At 47.8% G+C, this 8,612-nt stretch overlaps 1 protein-coding gene across 1 annotated transcript in view; it reads left to right on the forward strand.

Moving 5' to 3' along the window:
- The window catches only part of DZIP1L (DAZ interacting zinc finger protein 1 like), a 31,032-nt gene extending 22,747 nt beyond the window's left edge, over positions 1–8,285 (forward strand). Inside the window, exons 14-16 of the mRNA XM_081328244.1 lie at positions 1,466–1,683; positions 6,744–6,883; positions 7,962–8,285. Coding sequence (XP_081184370.1) covers positions 1,466–1,683; positions 6,744–6,883; positions 7,962–8,138 — 535 coding nt within the window. The 3' untranslated portion in view covers positions 8,139–8,285. The remainder of the gene's footprint in view (positions 1–1,465; positions 1,684–6,743; positions 6,884–7,961) is intronic.
- The last annotated feature ends 327 nt before the right edge of the window (positions 8,286–8,612 follow it).

The raw sequence follows: 8,612 nt of genomic DNA on the forward strand, positions 1-8,612 counted from the left end.
AGAAATGCACCATCACCTGGAAGTGGCCAGCACATGGCCCTTGCCTACTTCACATATCCGGCTTGGTGGGCTCTTGGGGAGGGGATGCCATGAACAGCATGAGAATCGATGTTACCTGCGCAATGCTGCCCAGCCCCCAGCCTGCCCAATTTTGGCAGGCAGCGGGGCGCTCTCCACACAGTGCCAAGAAGCTAAGTCAGGTGGCATGAATCTGAAGAGAAGCGCAACACTGCCCAGCCCCTAGCCTGCCTGAAGTAGGCAGGGCCATGTGCTGGCCACTTCCAGATGATGGTGCATTTCTTCATTCCTCACAAAGGGTGATACCTCCCAAGCATGCACCCAGGGGGCAGTGCCGATGCGGCAGGGGCTGGTCCCTCGCTGTTTCCAGACAGCCTTGTGGCGCTAAGACAATGTATTTCAGCATAGATGGCCACCACGAAATTGTACATTGGCCCCTGGCCGGCCTGGGCTGGGGCCAAGGCAGCGGGGGGCGTTCCTTCACTGTTTCCAGGATGGGTTTGTGGGCCACATGAAACCACTTTCTGGGCTGCATCCGGCCCCCAGGCCTTGTGTTTGACATGTCTGATGTAGAGTATCACAGTATTAGTTGTTTTTGTGATCTGTAAAAGAAATCCTACAGCATCTCTCCAAAGATGTTACCAGAAAACATTCTAATTTTCTTCTATTTTGTACCTTCTTGTGGTCTGCCTGAAGCACTGAGCTTCCCTTTTCAGAACAGCTTTTGCAATTTGTCCTCTTTTTCATCGACTATTTTAAAATAATTTTTGCTATCCATGTTTGGATTGGTCTATCTCCCAAGAAAGGGAGGAGGGTGAATCATTTAATCAAATGCCTCAATACTAGGTAACCACAAAGTTGCATTTTTACCATGTTATTTCCAGAAACAGCACAGATTATAATGGCCTTTTCTTTCGCACACTTAGAAGGATGCCAGAAATGGCATCCCTTGGAAGATGAATGATTTTAACAAGCATTACCAAGCCACCTCTTCCCAGTAGGAGATGGGGTTTCTGGAAATGGTGGCTTGAGGCCACCTGCCTTCTCCCTACAAGCTCAGTCAGTCTGCTACACTTATTTTTTTCTTGAGGTATTTTGGTGTTCATAAATTGTTTGAGTTTACCTTTGAAAGAAAGGTGCAACACATTTTTACAAAGGTCATTGATATGCATTCCCTAGCTAGGCTACTCTGAAAGTACTTCAGATTCTATTAGAGAAGCTGTAAACTTTCAGCATTCTTAGAATCACACAAAGCAGGCTTTTTATAATAAGTGTTTATTGATTTTATTCAGCTTGGACACTTGCTGACTCCAGATTGATTCTGGGCAGCTCAAAACATAATGAAACAAGATACAATGCAACACAATACAATAAGATACAGTATAAAATGGTTCATAATATTTATTCTTTTCCCAGTTTTCCCTTCTATTGTGTTTCTCTCCTTCAGTACTTCACCTTTCAGTTCTGAGACTGAAGAGTCTGAGGAAGAAACAAACATGAGCTCTCCGAAACACACATCCCTCAGGACGGAACCAAAACAGAGCAAACCTGTTCCCAGAGCAGCACAGGTGGAAGAGAGTGAGTGGGATTCATCTGACACAGACTTTTCTAAAGAGAAAATTGGTACAGGAAAGAGTTCCTCAGTTGTAGCAGGAACTCATTCAGGTGACTATCATTTAATTGGGTTTATTATTGTCATAATGTACACAAATGTCAGTGTCAAAGAAGTAAAAAAAATACTAAGATATGTATCAACTACTTCAGCAATCAAATGATTACTATGCTGGGACAACATTTATCTTGTTTTAGATAGATATAGATATAGATATAGATATAGATATAGGCTTAAATGACAGACAACTGAAATTTGGTAGTTGCTATGTCAATACCAATGTTTATAGCTGAATTAAATACTTTAAATACTAATTAAATACTACTATGGAGATTTGCCAGGGTGTGTTGCTGTAGTACAAGCTCTAAGCTTGGAGTTTTGGAGGTTTGGGAGAGCCGTGCAAGCCCGGAAGAACTGGCTGAGCTCCGTGCTGTGCTCTGCGGCGCCGACCAGCTGATTGTCGGGCCGCAGGAACTCAGCTGATTGTCGGGCCGCCGGAGCTCAACGAAGCCAAATGGAGGCCTCCGGAGGCTCTGGAAGAACGCGGAAGAACTCGGTAGAGCCTTGCTTTGTACAACACCGACTGGCTGACTGTCGGAGCTGCGGGAACCCAGTGAATCCTAGAGTAGAGTGGTGGAGGTCTTGGAAGATCTTGGGAGACCCGCACCCCGCGCCCTGCCAACCTGCTGATTCTAGCTGCGGCTATGCTGTTATGGGAGTCTGGTGGAGTCTTGCGGAGCCCGGAATAACTCGACGGAGCTGGCGACCTTGAGGAGAACTTTCCAGTTGCTCAGGAGCCGGATGCTGGTTGATTTACGACTGCTATTATGAACTACGGCTTGGAGCAGCGTCAGCGTTTTAAGCTGGAGTGGTGGAGACGGCCCTGGTTAGCGTCTGGGACGGTTGGCGGTGAGGGACGGTTGGCGGTCTTGGCATGGTGACTATGGCTGGGTGGAGTATGGACTTTTATGCCTGGACATCTGGAGGCATGGACTATTATAGCTCACTGGACCATATCCTTGAGCCCCACTCCGTGACTTTATGGGTTTTTACCCTAATCCATCTCGCTGACTGGTTTCCCCTATTGTCCTCCCTTTTTCCTTTTCCCCTTGGGTTGTGGAAGGTGCCGGGTGTATAACCACTGTGAGAGAGTGGTTAAGAGTTAAGAGTTCCCATCTGTTCCGTCTTAGAGGTGAGAGCTCTAGGCGGTATCTCTCTCCCCGGCTGTATATCTCAGGCTGCTCCCCGGTTCTGACCGTTGTGAGAGAACGGGGATTGTCCCGGGGTTACCCAGCTCTAGTGGCAGAAGAGCTGGGTTTGCAGTCTGGATATTCTCCTTCCATTTTAAGATCCTCCCATTTTATTTATTTTGATCTGGGTCCGTTTTTTTGCTGTTTTACCCAATTATTACCATGGTTTTGAGGTACTCCAGCACGGTTTTACTTGCCCTCAGGGGTGCCCCCCCATCCTGGGTGCAACCCGCCTTACCTTTTAATTCGCCTCTTGATGACGGGCCCGATTGTTGGGACCCTGAGAGATGGCCGGGCAGAAACAGGGGCCTAAGATATAAATTTAATAAGAGGCCCCTGATTATTTTTTTAGCTAAATTTTTTGTAGGGTTAGGGAGGGGGGAGGGTTGTGGTTGGTTGGAGAGGGGGGGGTAATCCGCCAACTGCTGTTCAGGCCAGGCCCAGGATAGATCGCGTTGAGGGGGAGCCGGGATCGGTCATCTCCGGAGCTCTGGAGCGGGTCGTGGGATTGTCAATTCCCACGACGATAGGGAATGGCAGCAGGTGTAAGATCAGAGGGCCGTATTGACCTCCGGGAGGGCCTCTCCGCTATCTACAAGCGGTGAGGCGCTCCGACCCTCTGTCTTCGACCCAAGGTTCTGGGAGCGGGGATGTGCAGCCACCTGAGCTCCGGCTGGTGTACCTGAATGCCAGGTCCGTTGCTAATAAGGCTCCCCTCGTCCGGGATCTTGTCGAGGGTGAGCATGCGGACCTGGCCTGCATCACGGAAACCTGGTTGGGCCCAGAGGGTGGTATCCCCCTGGTTGATCTTTGCCCACCAGGCTTCCGGGTGCTACACCGGCCTCGGACTCAGGGTAGGGGTGGGGGAGTGGCTGTGGTTATGAGGGAGACCTTATGTCCGCAGGAGGCCACCGTTCCTCAGATAGTCGGGTGTGAATCTCTCCTATTGAGGTTTGGTCCCAGGGCGCAGTTGGGCTTGCTGCTCGTGTACCTTTCGCCTAGTCGCGTAGCAGCAGCCCTGCCTGAGCTTCTCGATATCCTCTCAGGGCTGGTGATTGAGTTTCCCAAACTTATGGTTTTGGGAGACTTCAATCTACCATCCCTGGGAGGAGCATCTGAGTTAGCTCGGGAGTTCATGGCTTCCATGACGGCCATGGACCTGACGCAGGTAATTCATGGACCGACTCATGAGGGAGGCCACACCCTTGACTTGGTTTTCTTATCTGGTCGGTGGTTAGATGATCTTGGTGGGGGCTCCCCAATTGTTATGCCCCTGTCATGGACCGATCATCATCTCCTGCGGCTGGTCTTCCATTTTGCCACCCCCCACCGTGGGGTTGTTGAGCCAACTAGATGGTTCCGCCCCAGGCGCTTAATGGACCCTGAGAGTTTTCAGGTAGCGCTGGGGTCCCCACCTGCCTCCTCAGCTCACAGCTCGGCAGATGCCTTAGTGGAAGCCTGGGAAAGGACGGCCACGGAGGCACTTGACCGAGTTGTACCCCTGCGGCCCCTGACCCGGCGCAGATCCCAATGGGCTCCATGGTTCTCCGCGGAGCTCCGGGAGATGAAGCGTCGGAGACGGGGCCTAGAGAGCGTTTGGAGGTCCAGCCGATCTGAATCCGACCGATTGCGACTAAGAACCCATATTAGGTCTTATCTCGCAGCGATGAGGGTAGCGAGATCTAACTACTTCGCTGCCCTCATCGCGTCCGCAGATAATCGCCCGGCTGCCCTGTTTAGGGTGACCCGCTCCCTCCTTAATCAGAAGGTGAGTGGGGAACCCTTGCAGGGGCATGCCGAGGAATTTAGTCAACATCTGTTGGACAAAATCGCTCGGATTCGGACCGGTTTGGACTCCGACTGGGCAGTATCGGACGATCAGGACACGAGCGGTCTTGTCAATGTCACCTGGGAGGAGTTCGATCCTGTGACTCCGGAGGAAGTGGACAGGATCATGGGGAGGCTGAGCTCCACCACATGTTTATTGGACCCGTGCCCTTCCTGGCTGGTTTATGCAGCCCGGGAGGGGACACGAGGCTGGTTCCAGGTGGTTATATCTGCCTCTCTGAGTGAGGGTAGTTTTCCCGCCGCCTTGAAGGAGGCGGTGGTGAGACCTCTCCTCAAGAAGCCTGCCTTGGACCCGGCTGTTTTGAATAACTTTCGTCCGGTCTCCAACCTTCGCTTTCTTGCGAAGGTTGTTGAGAGTGTGGTGGCGCATCAGCTCCCTCTGGTCCTGGATGAAGCGGATTATCTAGACCCGTACCAATCGGGCTTCAGGCCCGGGTACAGCACGGAGACGGCATTGGTCGCGCTGGTGAATGATCTCTGGAGGGCCCGGGACAGGGGATATTCCTCTGTTCTAGTCCTATTAGACCTCTCAGCAGCTTTCGATACCATCGACCATGGTATCCTGCTGTGGCGTCTCAGGGGATTGGGAGTGGGAGGCACGGTTCTTCAGTGGTTCTCCTCCTATCTCCTGGGACGCTCGCAGTCGGTGTTGGCAGGGGGGCAGAGGTCGACCGCGAGGCCTCTCGCTTGTGGAGTCCCTCAGGGGTCGGTCCTCTCGCCTCTCCTGTTCAACATCTACATGAAACCGCTGGGTGAGATCATTCGTGGTTTTGGAGTTGGGTATCATCAGTATGCTGATGATACCCAACTTTTCATTTCGACCCCAAACCACCCCAGTGATGCCCTCGACGTGATGTCCCGGTGCCTGGAGGTGGTCCGGGTCTGGATGGGGAGGAACAGGCTTCGACTCAACCCTGACAAGACTGAGTGGCTGTGCGTACCGGCATCTCGGGATATTCAGGATATCCCACCCCTCATTATGGGGGGTGAGTCATTATCTCCTGTAGATAGGGCTCGCAACTTGGGAGTCCTCCTAGATTCACAACTCTCCTTAGAAGACCATATTGTAGCTGTGACTAGGGGGGCCTTCGCCCAGGTTCGCCTGGTGCTCCAGTTGCGGCCCTATCTAGACCGGGATGCCTTGCGTATGGTCACTCATGCGCTCGTGACCTCTCGTCTTGATTACTGCAACGCTCTCTACATGGGGCTACCCTTGAAGACCACTCGGAGGCTCCAACTGGTACAGAATGCAGCCGCGAGAGTTGTACTGGGAGTCTCCCGATACTCCCATGTCACACCTTTACTCCGCGAGCTGCATTGGTTACCGGTTGTCTTCCGGGTGAGGTTCAAGGTGTTGGTAATGACCTACAAAGCCCTTCATGGCATGGGTCCAGAATACCTTGGGGAGCACCTGCAGCCGGCGTCAACTTCCCTCCGCCCAGTACGCTCCCACAGAGAGGGCCTCCTCAGGGTGCCACCGGTCAAAGAATGCCGACTGGTGGCCCCCAGGGGGAGAGCGTTCTCTGTGGGTGCACCGGATTTATGGAACCATCTTCTGGTTGAGCTCCGGATGGCGCCCGATCTCCGCTCCTTCCGGCGCGATCTTAAAACTTACCTCTTTAAACAAGCTGGCCTGGCCTGATGGGACGGGGTGGGAAATGACTTTAATTTTAAATTTGTATTAATTTATGGGCATTGTTTAATCATGTTTTAATAATTTTAATTTTTGTATCTAGTTTTTATGTATTGCCCTGTTCACCGCCCTGAGTCCCTAGGGAGAAGGGCGGTATACAAATTAAATTAATAAAATAATAAATAAATTAATAAATAAAATAAAACATATATGATTATTTTTATAAAATTCAGAAAGAAAACATGAATTAATAGTTGTTTAGGCTAAATAACTTTTCAAATATAATAACCATTTCCTATGAGGCCTAGCAATAGGCTGAAAGGCTAGTACAATCACATGTCACCACTAATCCTGAGCCTAACTGATTCCTTGCTTCACTTAGAAACGCTAGTGCAGTCAATGGCTAAAAATCTGGAGAAGAAACTGAACATATCTGGAAAGAAGCCTCCAGGTGGTGTGAAGCTCTTTGCCGTCCAAAGCAAAGAAGATGCTAAAACCAATCATCCCACAAAGAAGCTTCAGGTATTGGTGTTAATTTCAAAACCCAAGAAGGTAGCAGGTAGTAGCCTCTTAATTTTGCTTCCAAACAGTACAGATCTTGTTCGTAACTGATTCACTAGTAGCAGGATCTGCACGTTTCTAAGAAAGTTACATTTTATTCTGTAAATGGGTTTAAGATTATTTACAAAAAGTAAAAGATCAAGACAGCGAGTAATTCAGAGGTAGTCAATATGTTGTCAACAAAAGGATTGTTCATTGTATTAATCCATAAAGTGGTTAGGTTGCCTAAAGATTATGAGATCTACCACATCTCACCTGCAAAAAAAAATCAGATGGCAGGAAAGAGTTGGCAATGACTTACTGGCATATAATCAAAAATAGATACTTTTAATAGCTAGAGACAACAATTAGTTTTAGTTTTTACCTGAAGGGCCAGTAACAACATGAGGCAGGGAAATGATATGAAATGCTGGGCCACAGCAGCCATTAAAGGTGAACAGTGATTTTCATCCAGGAGCTGGGGAAGGACTTTGATTTTTTCATTGTGCTAGACCTGTAGGCTTACAATTCAGTTTCGCTTATTTCCAACCTCAACATCATGGGAAGCTTGGTAAATTTTGAAGTGCTTCAAAGGGCAACAAGAAAGGGACTTGGATCTAAAGGTTGTCCACCTCTGTATGATGGCCTACCTAAATTGAGTGAATTTTGTATGAATTCATTGATAAGTCATTCTTGTTTAGACATTCACGTGCAATGTCTAATAGCATAAAAATTGTTTAGAAAAGATATATATATATATATATATATATATATATATATATATATATAGAGAGAGAGAGAGAGAGAGAGAGAGAGAGAGAGAGAGAGAGAGATTTTGACAAATTTTTACAAACTCATCTTAGTTAAAATGTTCTGTTTAAATGCATGTTTCTAAATATTCTATAAAAATTCATTGAAACATAAAATCTGAAGGGTAACTGCAAATCAAATATTTTTTATTCACAAGTATCAAATTATTCATGCATTTCTTGGTGCATCCAATGTTTGCAAGTTTCCATCACTTGTTCTCACTTCATCTTCCCTTGTCTTCCTGATGTAGTTTGCCTATGAGGAGGATAGTGACTTGGAAATTTCTTCCTTGGAGGAAATGAGCCAACACCTGGAACCTGAAACTAAGATAAAGAAGCCACAAGGGGCAAAAGTTAGTGGGAGCTCCACTGGATTATGGGACAACAGTATCTGGACTCCCGGCAGCACAAAGACTGGGGCCTGGTGATTCCCATGGTTAGATGAGTACAGAACCTAGCGGAGATGGAAGAGCATCCCATGACAGAGAAATCAGATTAAATTTGATAATCAAAAGAATGAACAAAAACACAGCACCAAAAACCGAAAGTATAACATTCAAGGTTCTAGGTATAAAGTTTCAAAGCAAATATTTAATTAACACAAGGTCTTTTAATGGTCCTCGAGAAGGAAAAGACTGGTTTATTCTTTTGCTGAAAGTCAATCTTGACATGACATTATAAATTATTTTTTGTCCAGAAGACACAAGCATGATTCTCATATCATGCACAGCCACAATGTTGTGCACTTGGATCTGACTTAGTGCAGTATGTGAACCCAGCCTTCATGTACCATTGGATATGATTTAGCATTGTATTATTAAAACAAAACACATATTAGTACAGTATATAAATGCGGCAATAGATATAAGGCTGAATCATCCTAGCTTCATTTATGGGCTATA

This window comes from Vipera berus (genome assembly GCF_964194415.1).
Source record: "Vipera berus genome assembly, chromosome: 5".
Lineage (NCBI taxonomy): Eukaryota > Metazoa > Chordata > Lepidosauria > Squamata > Viperidae > Vipera > Vipera berus.